General features: G+C 39.1%; 1 protein-coding gene across 1 annotated transcript in view; it reads left to right on the top strand.

Annotated features, from left to right (window-relative positions):
• LHX8 (LIM homeobox 8) overlaps positions 1 to 15,052 on the top strand; it is a 56,928-nt gene extending 41,876 nt beyond the window's left edge. The window contains exon 9 of the mRNA XM_073896516.1: positions 14,943 to 15,052. Within this exon, the coding sequence (XP_073752617.1) occupies positions 14,943 to 15,019 (77 nt within the window). The 3' untranslated portion in view covers positions 15,020 to 15,052. The remainder of the gene's footprint in view (positions 1 to 14,942) is intronic.
• Positions 15,053 to 18,718: the final 3,666 nt, after the last annotated feature.

Here is an 18,718-nt window from a genome sequence, read left to right as displayed (position 1 = left end):
AGATAGGTCTGCAAGGGCTTAGAGCCCAGATCAACTCCTTCCTTTAATTCTGTACTCTAGCCCTGAACTCCAACCTCAAAATCCATCCTATTTCCTGTTTCAGGATAAGCGACATTTCCTCTAGAGAAATCCCTTCAACCCCACCCCAACAACTTTTTATTCAAGGTAGGATATGATAAAGTGTTACGAAGCATGGTAGCAGATGGAATATGTCTTCACCATTCCTGGTCTTCATGAAAAGGCACTTTCTCTAAACATGCTGGCTGATTGGCCTACCCTTTTCACCTCCCTACTGAAACAGAGATACTAGCTGAGTGAGGTGAGAAGGAATGCTGGGAATGCCCCCCTCATTGGTCAAATGATTTACTAAGTCATACAGCTAGTGTCTTAGCCCAGGTCTTTTGAAGACAAAAATTAGACAAAACTTACGTGCCAACACGTTGGTTTGGCGGGGGGGTGGTTGTGCAATTCCAGGGGATCATAAATGAAGGAAAAATGAGGCAGAAGAAAGGATAGCAAATTCAAAGTGGTGCTTTATTATGAGTTTTTTTCTACAGCTGTCTACTTGGTCACATGGGCCTCTCTAAGAAGTCTAAACATCCATGTGGAGCCATTGTATCTCAGAACAACACGTCTTCGAGAGCGAAAGCACAATTCTCTGTTGGCTCCTTCATTTCTCCAGTCTTTCTTTTTATCAATATCTATCTCAGGTGACATTAATTTTCCTGCACTTGCAGTTTGTGTCACCTGTTCCCTCTTGGCAACCTCATTGGGAAGATAGAGTCTCCATGAGTCCTGTCAGTTGAGCCTTAGTGCTGAAGTCATCGTGACTTCTGCCATGAAGGGCTTAATGTGGGCAGAGACCACATTAGGGAATGACCTAGCCTGTGTGTGGCTGAGTTGCCAAAAAGATGTAGGGCTGAGCAGAAAGATGAGTCTGATACAGGTAGTAAATGGCAAGGCAGGGTCAAACCCAGAGCAGCACTTTTCCAGATAGAGTATAACACTTATGTTATAGCTCATGTTCAAGGAATGATGAACTTCCCCCGAGCAAAGTCAGTTCAGCGCTGTGCTGGGTACTGTAAGAAGTGCAGGACGGGCTCTCCATCAGTCAGGGTCCTCCAGAGGAATGACCAATCAGATATATACAGATATGGAAAGAGAACTTTATTTTAAGGAACTGGCACATGTGATTGTTGGGGCTGACAAGTCTGAAATATGTACAGGAGGCCAGAAGGCTGGAAATGCAAGTAAGAGTTGATGTTGCAGTCTTTGAGTTTGAAATATGTAGGGCGGTCAGGCAGGTTGGAAACTCAGGCGGAGTTTCTATGTTGCAGTCTTGAGATCAAATTTCTTCCTCTCCAAGAAACCAGTTTTTGCTCTTAAGGGCTTCAAATGATTGGATGAGGCCCACCACCATTTATTCAAGGTCTACTGATTAAATATTAATCACATGCAAAAATAGTTTCACAGCAACATCTAAGCCAAAGAACTGGGCACTATAGCCTAGCCAAGTGGACATGTAAAATTAACCATCATAGGATCCATCCTTCATCTGAAAATTATGGTATTGGGAATTACTCTCTGGGGACACTAAGAGATGATGGAAATTAGCAGACTTGAGGTGACTGCAATTTCCAAGTAGAATCTATAACAATTGTTAATTCTTTTATCATAAAGCTTTCTTCCAATTCCTTGAGGTTGGTCTGCATGCAAGTTGGGAAGGACATTTCTGGGCTACCAGTAATGAGGTTTGCTCAGGTTTCTGTTTAGGAACAGCTGCCCAGATGGTCTCTTTGTGCCTGTACCCATGACAAAAGTCTCCAAGGAAACTCTCTGAGAAGTTTAAATCTCTTACATTTAGGGAATAGGTAAAGGAAATGGTTTGAGAGGACATCGTGTTCCCTTATGTGTGTATAAAGCAAACCATCATAGAGGTTTTGTTTAATGGCCACCCAAAGGGCACTAAAACCTCAGCAGAAGAGAAGCTGTGAATATGGAACCACCCTCACATCCTAGGACTAAATCCCACTTGATCATGTTGAATGATTGTTTTAATGTATTGTTGGATTCGGTTGGCTAATATTTTGTTGAGGAATTTTGCTTCTGTATTTATCAGAGATATTAGCTTGTAGTTCTCTTTTTTTGTAGTGTTTTTATCTGGTTTTGGTATCAGAGTAATTCTGGCCTCATGGACTGAATTGGAAAGCTTTCCTTCCTCTTCTATGTTTTGGAATGGCTTGAAAAGAATAGGTATTAACTCTTCTTTAAATGTTTGATAAAATTCACCTGTGAAGCTGTCTGGTCCTGGAGTTTTTAAATTACTGATTCAATTGCATTGCTGGTAATTGGTCTGTTCAAATGTTCTATTTCTTCCTGATTTAGTTTCGGTAGGTTATGTTTCTAGGAATTTATTCGTTTCCACTAGGTTGTCCAATTTGTTGGCATATTCTTTTTCATAATATTCTGTTATGCTTTGTATTTCTGTGGTGTCAGTTGTTATTTCTCTTTCATTTCTGATTTTATTTGAGTTCTCTCTCTCTCTGTCTCTCTCTCTATGAATCTGGCTAAAGGTTTATCCATTTTGTTGATCTTTTCAAAGGCCGAGTTCCTGGTTTCATTGATCTGTTTCACTGTGTGGTTTTTTAGTTTGTATTTCTTTTATTTCTGCTCTAATCTTTATTATTTCCTTCCTTTCTCTGGTTTTGGGCTTTCTTTGTTTTTCTTTTTCTAAGTCCTTTGATTGTAAGATTAGGTTGTATATTTGAGAGTTTTCTTGCTTTCTGAGGTAGACCTGTTTTACTACATATTTCCCTCTAGAACAGCCTTTGCTGTATTCCACAGATTTTGGAATGTTGTGTTTTCATTTTCATTTGTCTCCATATATTTTTGATTTCCTCTTTGTTTGGTTGACCCATTCATTGTTTAGTAGCATTTTATTTAACTTCCTTGTGTTTGTGTTCCTTCCATATTTTTTCTTATGGTTGATTACTAGTTTCATAGTGTTGTAATCAGAAAAGATGCATGGTATGACTTTTATCTTTTTGAATTTTTTGAGACTTGTTTTGTGGCCTAACATGTGATCTCTCCCGGAGAATGTTCCATGTGCACTTGAGAAGACTGTGTATTTTGCTGTTTAGGATGCAATATTCTGAATATATCTGTTAGATCCATCTGGTCTATTGTGCCACTCAAAGCCACTGTTTCCTTGCTGATTTTCTGTTTGGATAATCTATCCACTGATGTAAGTAGGGTGTTAGAGTCCCCTACTATTACTGTATTACTATCAATTAGTTTCTTTATGTTTGTTATTAGCTGTTTTATGTATTTGGGTGCTCCCATGTTGGGTGCATAAATATCTACAGTTGTTTTATCTTCTTGTTGGATTGTTCTCTCTTTTTATTTTAAATTTAATTTTATTGTGTTATGTTCTCTTTATGATTATATGGTGTGGTTCTTTATCTTTGTTACAGTCTTTGTTAGAAAGTTTATTTTTTGTGGTATAAGTATTGCTATCTCAGCTTTTTCTTCACTTCTATTTGCATGATAAGTGCTTTTCCATCCCTTCCCTTTTAATTTACATATATTTTTAGGTCTGAAATGAGTCTCTTGTAGGCTGCATATAGATGGGTCTTGCTTTTTTTCCTTTCCATTACCCTATGTCTTTTGATTGGAGCTCTTAGTCCACTTATATTCAAGGTAATTATTGATAGGTATGTCCTTATTGCCATTTTGTTACTTGTTGTATCATGGTTTTTGTAGTTCTTCTCTGTTCCTTTCTTCTCTTGCTCTCTTCTTCAATGGTTTGCTGGCTTTCTTTAGTGATATACTTAGATTCCTTTCTCTTTATTTTTTGCATATCTATTACTGGATTTTGATTTCTGGTTACCATCAGGTTTGTATATAACATTTATGCATATAATAGTATATACTAAGTTGACAGTCATTTAAGTTTGAATTCATTCTTCACTCTTCCCCCCCACCCCACCATGTTTTAGGTATATGGTATCATACATGACATCCTTTCATTTTGTGAATCCCTTGACTGATTTTTATAGATATACTTAATTTTACTGCTTTTATGTTTCCTAATTTTCTTACTCCTACTTATGGTCTTTCTTTTCGACTCAAGAAGTCCCATTTAATATTTCTTGTAGGACTGGTTCATTGATCATGAATTTGTTAAACTTCATTTGTCTGGGGTTCTCTTTATCTCTCCTTCTATTCTGAATGATAGCCTTGCTGCATAGTATATTGCAGGGTGTTTTGTTTTGTTTTGTTTTTCTTTCAACACTTTGAATATATCATGGCAGTCCCTTTTGACCTGCAAAGATTCTACTGAAATATCAGCTGATAGGCTTGTGGGGTTCCCCTTGTATGTAACTGTCTTCTTTTGCAACCTTTAAAATTCTTTATCACTATTTTTTGCCATTTTAATTACTATGTGTCTTGGTGTTGACATGCTTGGGTTGATTTTGTTGGGGGCTCTCTTATGTTTTCTAGATCTGGATTTCTCTTTCCTTCCCCAGACTTGGGAAGTTTTCAGCTATTATTTCCTCAAATGAATTTTTTGCTTTCTTTTTTCTTTTATTTTCCTTCTGGGATTCTGATAGTGCAAATGTTACTATACTTGATAGTGTCACTGAGGTCCCTAAGTTTATTTTCAATTATTATTATTTTCCTCTCTTCTGTTCAGCTTGATTGCTTTCCATCACTATGTCCTCTAGGTCACTGATTCATTCTTCTGCTTCCTTGTCTACTATTTAATCCAACTACTGTATTTTTTTCTTTTTTTTTACTATGTCATGTTAGTCACCATACATTACATCATTAGTATTTGATATAGTGTTCCATGATTCATTGTTTGCATATAACACCTAGTGCTCCATGCAATACGTGCCCTCCTTAATACTGATCACCGGGCTAACCCATCCCCCCAACCCCATCCTCTCTAAAACCCTCAGTTTGTTTCTCAGAGTCCATAGTCTCTCATGGTTTGTCTCCCCCTCCAATTTCCCCCCCTTCATTTTTCCCTTCCTACTGTCTTATTTTTCTTTTTTTAAAACATATAATGTATTATTTATTTCAGAGGTACAGGTCTGTGATTCTTCAGTCTTACACAGTTCACAGCACTCAACATAGCACATATCCTCCCCAATGTCCATCACCCTGCTACCCCATCCCTCCCACCCCCCACCACTCCAACAACCCTAAGTTTGTTTCCTATGATTAAGAACCTCTTCTGGTCCATCTCCCTCTCTGATTTCGTCTTCTTTTATTTTCTCCTCTCTTCCCTTATGATCTTCTGCTTTGTTTCTTAAATTCCACATATAAGTGAGAACTTATGATAATTGTCTTTCTCTGATTGACTTATTTTGCTTAGCATAATACCTTCTAGTTCCATCCACGTCATTGCAAATGGCAAGATTTCATTTTTTTTATTAACACATTATATATTATTTGTTTCAGGGGTACAGGTCTGTGGTTCATCAGTCTTACACAATTCACAGCACTCACCATAGCACATACCCTCCCCAGTGTCCATCACCCAGCCACCCTATCCCTCCCATCCCCCTCCACTCCAGCAACCCTCAGTTTATTTCCTGAGATTAAGAGTCTCTTATGGTTTGTCTCCCTTTCTGGTTTCATCTTGTTTCATTTTTTTCCTCCCTTCCCCTATGATCCTCTGTCTTGTTTCTCAAATTCCTCGTATCAGTGAGATCATATGATACTTGTCTTTCTCTGATTGACTTATTTCAGTTAGCATAATACCCTCTAGTTCCAACCATGTCATTGCAAATGGCAAGAGTTCATTCCTTTTGATGGCTGCATAATATTCCAGTATGTGTGTGTGTGTGTGTGTGTGTGTGTGTGTGTGTGTATATATGCACACACATATATATATACACACCACATCTTCTTTATTCATTCATCTGTTGATGGACATCTTGGCTCTTTCCACAGTTTGGCTATTGTGGACATTGCTGCTATAAACATTGGGGTGCACATACCCCTTTGGATCACTACATTTGTATCTTTGGGATAAATACCCAATTGCTGGGTTGTAGGGTAGCTCTATTTTCAAGTTTTGAGGATCCTCCATACTGTTTTCCAGAGTGGCTGCACCAGCTTGCATTCCCACCAACAGTGTAGGAGGGTTCCCCTTTCTCCACATCCCCGCCAACATTTGTCATTTCCTGACTTGTTAATTTTAGCCATTCTGACTAGTGTGAGGTGATATCTCATTGAGGTTTTGATTTGGATTTCCCTGATGCTGAGCGATGTTGAGCACTTTTTCATGTGTCTGTTGGCCATTTGGATGTCTTCTTTGGAAAAATGTCTGTTCATGTCTTCAGCCCATTTCTTGATTGGATTATTTGTTCTTTGGGTGTTTAGTTTGGTAAGTTCTTTATAGATTTTGGATACTAGCCCTTTATCTGATATGCCATTTGCAAATATCTTCTCCCATTCTGCTGGTTGTCTTTTGGTTTTCTTGACTGTTTCTTTTGCTGTGAAAAAGCTTTTTATCTTGATGAAATCCCAATAGTTCATTTTTGCCCTTGCTTCCCTTACCTTTGGCGATGTGTCTAGGAAAAAGTTACTGTGGCTGAGGTCAAAGAGGTTGCTGCCTATGTTCTCCTCTAGGATTTTGATGGATTCCTGTCTCACATTGAAGTCTATCATCCATTTTGAGTCTATTTTTGTGTGTGGTGTAAGGAAATGGTTCAGTTTCATTCTTCTGCATGTGGCTTTCCAATTTTCCCGACACCATTTGTTGAAGAGACTGTCTTTTTTCCATTGGACATTCTTTCCTGCCTTCTTGAAGATTAGGTGACCATAGAGTTGAGGGTCCATTTCTGGGCTCTCTATTCTGTTCCATTGATCTATGTGTCTGTTTTTTGCCAGTACCATACTGTCTTGATGATGAAAGCTTTGTAATAGAGCTGGAAGTCTGGAATTGTGATGCCACTGGCTTTGCTTTTCTTTTTCAACATTCCTCTCATTCCTCTGGCTATTCAGGGTTTTTTCTGGTTCCATAAACATTTTAAGATTATTTGTTCCATTTCTTTGAAAAAAGTTGATGGTATTTTGATAAGGATTGCATTAAATGTGTAGACTGCTCTAGGTAGCATTGACATTTTCACCATATTTGTTCTTCTAATCCATGAGCATGGAACGTTTTTCCATTTCTTTGTGTCTTCCTCAATTTCTTTCATGAGTAATCTATAGTTTGTACAGATTCTTTGCCTCTTTGGTTAGATTTATTCCTAGGTATCTTATGGTTTTGAGTGCAGTTGTAAATGGGATCAATGCCTTTATTTCCCTTTCTTCTGTCTTGTTGTTTGTGTATAGAGATGCCACTGATTTCTGTGCATTGATTTTATATCCTGCCACTTTACTGAATTCCTATATGAGTTCTAGAAGTTTTGGGGTGGAGTCTTTTGGATTTTCCACATAAAGTATCATATCATCTGCAAAGAGTGAGAGTTTGACTTCTTCTTTGTCGATGTGGATGCCTTTTATTTCTTTTTGATGTCTGATTGCTGAGGCTAGGACTTCTAATATTATGTTGAATAGTAGTGGTGATAGTGGACATCTTTGCCCTGTTCCTGACCTTAGGGGAAAAGCTCTCAGTTTTTCCCCATTGAGAATGATATTAGCTGTGGGTTTTTCATAGATGGTTTTTATGGTATTGAGGTATGTACACTCTGTCCCAACACTCTGAAGAGTTTTAATCAAGAAAGGATGCTCTATTTTCTGCATCTATTGAGAGGATCATGTGGTTCTTGTTTCTTTGTTTATTAATGTATTGTATCACATTGATTGATTTGCAGATGTTGAACCACCCTTGCAGCCCAGGAATAAATCCCACTTGGTTGTGGTGAATAATCCTTTTAATGTACTGTTGGATCCTATTGGTTAGTATTTTGGTGAGAATTTTTCATCCATGTTCATCAGGGATATTGGTCTGTAGTTCTCCTTTTTGATGGAGTCTTTGTCTGGGTTTGGGATCAAGGTAATATTGGCTTTGTAAAATGAGTTTGGAAGTTTTCCTTCCATTTCTATTTTTTGGAATAGGTATTAATTCTTCTTTAAATGTTTGGTAGAATTCCCCTGGGACGCCATATGGCCCTGGGCTCTTGTGTTTTGGGAGATTTTTGATGACTGCTTCAATTTCCTTAGTGGTTATGGGGTCTGTTCAGGTTTTCTATTTCTTCCTGGTTCAGTTTTGGTAATTTATAAAATGCATCCATTTCTTCCAGATTGTCTAATTTGCTGGCATATAGTTGCTCATAATATGTTCTTATAATTGTTTGTATTTCTTTGGTGTTATTTGTGATCTCTCCTCTTTCATTCATGCTTTTATTTATTTGGGTCGTTTCTTTTTTTCTTTTTGATAAGTCTGGCCAGGTGTTTATCAATCTTATTAATTCTTTCAAAGAACCAACTCCTAGCTTCATTGATCTGTTCTACTGTTCTTTTGGTTTCTATTTCATTGATTTCTGCCCTGCTCTTTATTATTTCTTTTCTCCTGCTGGGTTTAGGCTTTATTTGCTGTTCTGTCTCCAGCTCCTTTAGATGTAGCATTAGGTTGTGTATTTGAGACCTTTCTTGTTTCTTGAGAAAGGCTTGTATTGCTATATACTTTCATCTTAGGACTGCCTTTTTAGAGCCTCCATTTTTGATTGCACCTGATTGATAGCCTTTTTGATTTCGACTTGGTTAGATTTTAGTTCTTTTATTTCTCCAGAAAGGGATTCTCTAGTATCTTCCATGCTTTTTTTCAAGCCCAGCTAGTACCTTTATAATCATCTTTCTGAACTCTAGTTCCGACATCTTACTAATGTCCATATTGATTAGGTACCTGGCAGTCGGTCCTTCCTCTTTTTTTTTTTTTTTTTTGAGGTGAGTTTTTCCATCTTGTCATTTTGTCCTGTGGAGAATAGATGAATGAGAGAACAAAATGCTAACAGGGTAAAAACAACCCCGGAAAAATATACACTAAACAAATCAGAAAAGACCAAAAACCAGGGGGAAAGGAAAGGGAAAGAAAAAAAAAATATATGATCAGGCTGGTGAATAGATCAGATCCACACACTAGATTTTGGGCATGTTTTGGTCTGTTAGAAGAAACTGCCTCCCAAAATTTTAAAGAAATAAAAACTTATATATGTACAAAAATAAGGGTAAATATGATGAAGGGATGGAATATGACTGTAAAGATGAAAATTATAAATGATATTATAAAAGGAATTAAGAAGTTGGTTGAAAAAAGAGAGAAGAAAAATTTAAAAAATAAAAAGGAAGATAATGTGATCAGGCAAGAGACTAGAACAAAGCCATACACTAGAGATTTAGGGTATATTTTGGTCTGTTAGAAGAAACTGTATCCGAAAATTTTAAAGAGAGAAAAACTTATTTTATGCAAAAAATAAGGTTAATTACAATGAACGGATAGAATATGAATCTAAAAATGAAAATTAAAAAAGATTTTAATAAAAGAATTGATAAGATGTTGGTTGAAAAAGGGAAAAAGAAAAATTCAAAAAAAATAGAAAAAGAAAAAAATAAAGAAAATAAAAATAATAACTTTGAAAGACTAAAGAATCATGGGGAGAAAAGCCATGAATTCTATGTGCTGTATTCCCCTGGTGCTGGAGTTCTGCACTTCTCATTGATTGGTAAACTTGGTCTTGGCTGGCTGTTCTTGCTGATCTTCTCGGGGAGGGGCCTGTTGGCTTTGCCTGAGGCGGAATTTCCCTGCCTTTGCCAGGGGCCAGGCTAAGTAATCTGCTCGGGTTTGCTCTCAGTAGCTTTTGTTCCCTGCAAGCTTTCCGTACAGATTTGGAGGATGAGAGTGAAAATGGTGGCCTCCCAATCTCTGCCCAGAGGAGCAGACAACTTGGGGCCCCACTCCTCCATGAGCCCCCAGAGAAAAGCAGTCAATCACTCCCATCTCCCTGGTCTCTGGCTGCACTCCGTGCTCACTGGGCCTGTGACCAAGAGTTTCTGTCTCTGGCACACGACCCCGTTTGCAGTCTCCAAACCCAGCAGATTCCTGCAGTGTGCTCCCGCGCCACTCCTCCTGGGAGAGGAAAGAGAGTCTCCCTGGGATCTGTTGCTTGTTGGGTCCCTGCTGGTAGAGCAGTGTCCTGACTGTGCTGCAGATGACAGTTTATGGCAACCCCGAGCTGAGAGCCCACTCCTCAGCTCTGTCTTCACAGCCGGCTTCCCTGCTCTGATACCTGGGAGCTCTGCCACACTCAGGCACCCCCAGTCTTCCTGTGACCCTGAGGGTCCTGAGACCACACTGTCCCAGCAAGTGTTCTACCCCCCGCTTAGCTGATGGAGCGACGTCCCTCAGCGGAGCAGACTTATAAAAGTTCCAATTTTGTGCTCCATGGTTCTATTACTTGCCAGAAGCGGCCACCAGAGGCCCCCTCCCCCGCCGTCTATCTTCCCGAATATCGCCTTGGATTCACTTCTCCGCACATCCTACCTTCCAGAAAGTGGTTGCTTTTCTGTTTGGAGAGTTGCTGGCTATCCTTTTCTTTGATCTCCTGTTGAGTTTGTAGGTGTTCAAACCATTCAGAATGGTTTGATCCCTATCTAGCTGAATTCCTGGGACTGGTCGAAATTTAGGTCTCCTACTCCTCTGCCATCTAGCTCCTCCTCCACCTAGTGTGTTTTTAATTTCAGTTATTGAGTTCTTCATCTCTGATTGGTTCTTTTTTATGTTTTTTTATCTCTTTGTTAAAGGTCTTACTGAGGTCCTCCACTCTTTCTCAAGTCCAGTGAGTATCTTTATGACCATTACTTTAAATCCTCTATCAAGCATATTGCTTATCTCCATTTCATTTAGTCTCTTGCTGTGATTTTGTCCTATTCTTTCATTTGGGGCATATTCCTCTGTCTCTTTATTTTGTTTAACTTCCTGTGTCTGTTTCTATGTGTTAGGAGAGTCAGCTACATCTCCGGCTCTTGAAAGTAGTGGCCTCATGAAGAAGAGGTCCTGTAGTGCCCTGTAGTGCCCTGTCCCCTGTTTCTCAGAACCTGGCACCTCTGGGGTTTCTCCTATATATATTGTGTGCACCCTGATGTTGTGGCTGAGCCACTTTTGCCTTCAGTCCAGGTATCTTCAGTGGACTGTTGTGGGCAGTGTTTGGTCCCTGTGCTGTTAGTGGTCCAGTGCAGGGCAGCCTTTGGCTTATGTTGAGTCAGACCAGGTGTTTGCCAGAGAGGCAGTAGCACTGAACTGTAGGAGACCATGGGGGTGGACTGCACAATGTCAGCAAGGTCTGCACTAGCTGGGGGCACCTGAAGCTGTCAGGACAAGGTGAGCCTTGTGGGAAGTGGTGGGTCTGCAGAAGTGTACAGGGGCACGATGCATGGTGTTAGCAAGGTTTGCATATGTCTGCTGTGGAACAGGACCTGGAACTGAGGCCTGGCTGGAGGGAGCTTGTCTGCGGGAGAATGCAAGGGCATGGTGCACTCTTAGCAAGTTAGGTAGGGTGTTGGTGCCACACAGGTGTCTGTGTGTTTATCCTAGGGGGCAGGGGAAGGAAATGATGCCCATCAACTCCTTTGTTCATGGCTCTGAGATTAGTAAACAAGTCTCTGTCCCATATATTTCAGGTGTTTTTCAAACTGCTGCTTCTATGCCGTATCTCCATAAGGCTATTTGTTGTACTATCCTTTTAAGGGTGGGGACTTTGTTTTCTTTCACCTTCTCAGCTCTCCCAAGAGCCAACTAATTTTAAAGTTCTAGTTGTTAAGCCCTACTGATTTTAGGAACTCATGAAACTCGGCCCTTCTCGTTTTCAAAGTCAAATGTTATGGGCCTTTGTCTTCCTTGACTGGGTTCCCTGGTGTCAGAGTCTGTTTCTCTCCAGCTTTCCATGTCCACAGCATCCTTCTCTCCTGTGGACAGTTCCATGGGTCCGCTTAGCTCAGGACATCAATCTCTGCCCTTCCTACCCACTTTGATGTGGTCTCTGCTCTATATTTAGCTGTGGAGAGTCTGTTCTGCCAATCTTCAGGTAGTTTTCTGGGTTATTTATACTGATGGGTGTGTTATCTAGTTGTATCTATGGGACAAGGTGAGCTCAGTGTCCTTCTACTCTGTTATCTTCCCTGGACCCCATCATTTCTAATTAGTGGTTTGAGGCTGTGTTTTTTTTTTTTTTTTTACTTTAAGTAGCTATAGAACTTTCTTTTACCTAAAAGGGAACAGAAAAATCATGGGATTGCCCAAGTTTTCATCCAGGTAGAGAAAGACTACTCTCAAAGAGCAGGTTTAAAAAGATAGTGTGAGGTGAAAGTCAACTTTCATTTGTGTTTATACCCCCACACTTTGCTTATCCAACATACTGGTTAAACTTATGTTCAGATGAATTATACATTTGTGACTCCTTTGAATGGCTTCTAGCCCAGCCTCTAGGAACTCACAGACAAAGACTATATATGATAGCTCTTAAAACATTTGGAAACTTGTCCTATTTCTCCTCAACCCCTTGTCTCCCTGTTCCATTTCTCATGGACCTTAGCTTTACAGTTCCCTCTCCCTGGGGCTCCCTTTTCTGGAACTGCTGCCATCATTTGTCTTGCCTGTCATCCAAGCGGAGCCCAGGGCTGGGTCCAGTACTGCATATTTGGAAGCTTGATTCTTCTTTGGTGACTGTGAGGAGAATTCTTAATGTTCTTCAGTGGAAGATCAACCCAGGTAAAATAACCTAGTTCCAATCATCTGAAGACTTCTGGGCTTTGCTTTCTCTTCCCTCCATCATCAAAATCTGTTCCTTAACCTCCATTATGAAAACATCTGCTACAGTCTGGCACCAGTGACTATGGCCACAGCTTTTCCACTTTCAACCCCACGATTGGACAGTTTTACAAGCCCCTTCTCAACATACTTTGTGGGCATTGCCTGCTTTTAACCATCTTCTGAATCTTTCCTCTGTCCTTCAAAGAGGATTTTATGTTCCTCACTACTTATTTTGCTTTGACTTTGGCATCAGCATATATATTCCTGACATCTTGTTCTGTTCTTTAGAAAACCCTCCTACTACACTTCAGCAGGGACTACCCCTTAGAAATGGTATCACATAGCATCTGCCATTGTAGACAGCACCATTGTCATTTCCTAAGATATCTTAGGTAAACAACTGCCCCCTGTCTGCACCATCTGACAGGTAAATGGCATTATCAAAACATAAGCAGGCTGCTTCTTTCTTGAGATGAAGGAAAACAAAATACCAGTGAGTAAACAGAAAATTAGGATGCTCTCTTTCCCTTTGCTTTCTTGTATTTAATCAAACCATTTTCTTTTTTTTTTAAGATTTTATTTATTTATTTGACAGAAAGAGACACAGCGAGAGAGGGAACACAAGCGGGGGGAGTGGGAGAGGGAGAAGTAGGCTTTCCGCAGAGCAGGGAGCCTGATGCGGGGCTCGATCCCAGGACCCTGGGACCATGACCTGAGCTGAAGGCAGATACTTAACTACTGAGCCACCCAGGCGCCCCTCAAACCATTTTCTAAAAATGGTTTGCCATCAGCATTTGGCCAATTTGAATGCAAATTACCAGATCAGCCAAACAAACCACTAGTTTATAAAAATATCATCATAAATATAACTCAAGCCTTTTGAAGAGAAAGGCACTAGCATCCCATTCTGTTGATGTCACTATATGCAGCACATGCAGCTGTGGCTACAATGTAATGTATCGATTGGGTCTCAAAGGCAAGTTTTCAACATCAAGCCTCTCATGCCTCAACCTTCAGAGATTTTCAAATTTCACCAGAATTTATAGGGTAAATGGTATTAGGTTGAGGTAGTGGTTTTATTTTTTCACTTGCACTCATGTAAGTTTAATTTAGTGTCAAATTCTAGTATGTAACAAAAATATAAGTGAAAGGCTCTCTGGTGGTTAAAACTTTTTTTTCCCCTCCCACCTGCTTTACTAAGAAACTCAGCTTGAGAGGCTTACCTTCTCCACTGAATGGCCTGTTTGAAGGCCCTCAATAATCCAGTGATGCTAACAACATCAATCCTGAGACCATTTCTATATGATATATTCTCAAGTTGAAAGTTTCTTAAAACCTGAAGAATAAGTTATAATTTCCTGAGTCTATCTGCAGTAGGGATTCCTAACTCTAAGTGGGCAGTCCCTTCAACTGTGGGCACTGTGGATAATGTCAAGAAGTATCTCACAATTCTCCTACAAGAACTGAAAGTATAAATTAAAATAGAAAACTAAATGCCATGTGGACCTTCACTCTCCTCTCCTCTTTTTCCCAGATAAATTGTAGTTAATTCTAAAAAAATCTAGAATCAAACTCTTTTTATTTTCTTTACAGAGTAGCTCCCTTTCCCAGATTCCTCATTTATGTTAACTGGGCCAGTGTGCCTAACAGAGAAGACACTCAATAAATACTCCCTTGCTTGAATTGGATAACTTATCTAAAATTTATAATATCATTGTATTTTTAAATTTATTAGATTTTACAGTTTTTATCTAGGCCTCATAACATCCTTTTTTAGAGCTCTGTATGCTGAGAAGAGAGAGATCTTTTAATATTTAAGGACACAGAGTTGCTTAGTGGCAGACCTGGAATTAGAATTGTCATCTCCTAACTTGAATTCTTTGTTCTCTTTACCAGATTCCATTAATATTAAATATATAAAACTTAATATATTGTAACTTAAAAACTCAAGAAAACCCAAGAAATAAAAATACCCATAAATTTTATGATTATGTTAGTGTCGTATTTAGTAGTCCTTTGCTGAAACTAAAATCTCATCAGAGTAATATCAAAACTTAGTAGTGCCATAATAATGATAATGCAAATTATATTAACCCACTTGATTTAAAATGCATTCTACCAATCATAAAAAAACACCCTAAGATTGATACTTATTATCGTTCTTCTCCCTCACCAGATTGTAAGCTCCAAAAGGGCAAGGACCAAGACAAATTTTTGTTCATCATTGTATTCCCAACATCTTGCTATGCCTAACTAACAATATTAATGGAATGAGTATAAATATTGGCCATTTAATCAACTGCTTAGTGATATTCATTCATTTTTCATTCATTAACAAGTGGGTTCTTTGCTAGGACTCTGTCAAAACAAGGGTGAATAAGCCATGGCCCCTTACTCATGGAGTTCACAGCTCAACGGAGAAGACAGACTTATAAAGAGAGGTTTGTCACACATAATGGTTTATCTCTAGAAGATGTTTCAGCTGAACAGAGATGAGAAAATGGCTAATTCCACCCTGAGGAATCAGAAATGCTTTTCAGAGAAAGATTTCTCTCAGCTGGGTCTTGGAGAATGAGAGGTGGGAGAGAGAAATGGATGGAGTGTGCAAAGACTCTAAAGAAATCTAAGGAAAAAAATATTTTTTCTCAAGAACTTAAAAGTCAAGACTATTTAAGTGGACTTTCTGAGCTTTTGTTTTGTTTTGCCATTTCAGAATCATACAGATTATTCTTCATTAATCAAATTTTTTTTACCCTATATTTTTTGGCTTCAAATACAAAGCTGAAAACAGATTGTTCCCCTTAGCCACATTCTCACGTGATGATTACTTTTCCCCAAATCTGGAAATTGTGTTTCGAAGTGAGAGTCAAACTTGACTACATTTGTGTCCCTTATTTTGTTTTCACAACATTGTTTTTTACATTATGAGATGTAAACATCATTTCTCAGCTGGATAAGATTTACCTATCTTGCCCTAAATAAGTAACTGCTCAAAGTAATGAAAGCAAGATTCTTTAAAACAAATCATCAAAACACCATTCATACTAACTAGTCCAAGAAATTTAAAGGTACACTTAGTAGAGTCAATTGTATTTGACCATGAAAGTATTAATCCTGTTTATTTATATCTGTATATTCAGGAACTAGAAGTTCCTCTTAAAGAGAAACAAAACATTGTAGTGTTTAAAATGTCTTGAATAACAATCTTTAGGGAAAGAAAAGCCACCAAGTTTTATGCTAATAATAGTTTTATTATGTTATGGAGTATTAGCATGTTTGTTTAATATTTTGTTCCAAGAGTTGGAGTTAAAAAAAAAAAAGAATTGATTATGCTGGTGGTTACATGACTCTACATTTGTTCAAATTCATAGAATCATAGATTTAAAAGGTCAATTTTATTGTATATACATTTAATTTTTTTTTGATTTTTAAAAAAGAAAAAAAGATGAGAGGGAGGAAGGAAAGAAAATAGACTTTGTTTTATAATTTGGAGAAACTAAACTTAGGGTCCTTCTCCTGACACTGCTCCGGACTTTTTTCCAGAAGGCAAACACTTGGTACATTTCAAGCAGAATAATTAAAATCAATCACCCACCCAGGCAGGCCAAGAATGAAGAGCAGAAAACTTGGGATTTGACAAGAAGGAAAGAGATCCAAAACAGGAAATTGACTTGGTCAGACGTGTGGAAAATCAAGGCAACCCACAAGGCCATTAATGAAGGTCCCCTTAAGACAGTCTCTGCTTCTGCACCCCGCCCTCAGCCCAGGCTCTCTCTCCAGCTGGGAGGATTTATTTCAGGGAAGCTGTGCCAGCATCTTCCAAGGGAAACACAGTCGGAGCATGGTTACCAAACAGTGCTGCAAAGGAGGCACAGGTGGCACGCTGGAAGAATCTTCCTCAGAATCGAAAGAGGGAGCCAACCACAGCCAGTGCCCCTGATCTCCCTCCGAGGAAACTCAACTCCACTGAACAGATATCTCCAAAGATGAAGAAGGGAAAACCCAGTTAAGAAGGCTTTGTCCTTGGAAAACAATAGAAGCAGTCCTGTTACTGAAACACATTGGAAGGCAAACACATTAAGGTGGTCACCAGAAATGACCCAAAGATAATGGGACTGAAAAGCGTTAAAAAGGATATGGAAGTGGATTAACATCACTGGATAGAAGCCAGTGTTAGATCAGCACTGCACACGGATTAACCAAAGAGGATATAGACTAATGCATGACCCCAAGCCAAGCACTTCTGTTAGCCCAACAGCGTGTGGAGTCAGAACTGATGCTTGTCGAAAGTTCTACAGTTTGACATGAAAATGAGGAAAAACATATCACCTCCTAAGCTGTTGCATGTTTGAATCCTAGCTGCACCACTTACTGGTTGTGTGACCATTGGATAGGTTGTTTAATGTGTTTTTGCCTCAGATCCTCTATCTGTAAAATGGAGGAGAATGTCAGTGCCTATTTCATGTAGTTGTTGTATCAAGTAAGTCCATCAAGTAAGTGTATGTAAGTATACATACACACACACACACACTCCCAGGGACATAGTAAGTGCTATATAAATGCTAGTGAGTATGATTATCATACAATAAACTTTCCAGATTAGAGTTGGTCTTGGTATGCCAGTACTAAGTATGTTCTGAAATAACCCTAAAACCTGACCGAAGTCTGTGAACTGTACAAAGTGGCCAGTTTGCAAAACTGAAATTTTCTTGCTGAGGCATTTGTTAAGACTTCCATTGATTCTTTTGGGATTTCTAACCATATCTTCCTTGAAGCCAGTTGCAGCATTCCTACTTCCCAAGGCCGATATTTTTAGAGTAACAGTGAAATGGAATAAGCCCTGGGTTGGCAGTCAGGTGACAAGTATCTGGATGAGGTGTTTTTCTGAGTCACTTGTCAAAATCACTTCCTCTTCCTGGGCCTATATCTCCTCCCATTACAAGAGAGGGTTGGACTAGATAACATTTGTGTTTCCTTTGAGTTGTGACATTTTCTTATTCTATTCCAATACTTCGGGTGATTTTTTTTTTTACATTTTTTAATTGCTGTAAATGGACTTTGGGATCTAATGTGCTCCAAATACCTTCTGGGCATCTATACCTAGGTATTCCCTGCAGGCTCCTCCATCTCTATAAGGGAAGGCAAAATTTCACCTTTCCTATCATCCCATGAGCTCTACATCCTTTCCTTCCTGAGATTCTTGAGAACAACCCCACCATTCTCTTGGTCCCAGTGCAAAGCTTGAGATGCCCTAGATGCCCTGCATTACCTCTCCACATCTCTTCTTGGTCTCCTCTGTCATCTTTGAGCAGCTGCTCATGTTCAGGCTCCCCTCAGCCCTCCTTTGACCGGTGCTTCTTATATTTTAATGAGCATGCCGATCACCTGGGGATCCTATTCAAATATAGATTCTGATTCTGTAGGTCTGGGACAACCAGTTTCCACATTTCTAACAAGGTCCAGGTGGTGCCAAAGCTGCTGGTTACCTACCACCCTCTTGGGAGCAAGGCACTTAGTCTTCTAGTGAGAGCCCCAGAATCCAGATGTTTTCTTTTTTAATCCAATTTTCAGGTTAGTATTCCTAAACTTTGATCCTGTTCTTCCTGCTAAAATATTATGGCTTACATAATTGAATAGTAAATAAAATCTCTTCACAATAAAACCTCAACCTGTGCTTCTGCCTTAACTCCTACAATCCCCAGCCTGCATTTAACCTAATTTATCTAACTAGCCTACATTTAATCTGACTAGTTACTTTCAGGATGTGTTCTTCACTTTCTGCCTTCATGCCTTGCTCAGACTCTATAATTTGCTTAAGATGTCATCTTCCTCTTTTTATTTCTGTTACTCAGAATCTTGACACAAATACCACTCAGTCCACGAAACATTTGTTTCTTCAAACGTCACCCTCTCCTTTAAATATTCATGGTGCTTTGGTTACTTTCTTTATGA

Source organism: Callorhinus ursinus, unplaced genomic scaffold, assembly GCF_003265705.2.
Source record: "Callorhinus ursinus isolate GAN/ISIS: 27379988/994484 unplaced genomic scaffold, GSC_fseal_2.0 scaffold9, whole genome shotgun sequence".
NCBI lineage: Eukaryota > Metazoa > Chordata > Mammalia > Carnivora > Otariidae > Callorhinus > Callorhinus ursinus.
This window is presented reverse-complemented; position numbering and strand designations above follow the sequence as displayed.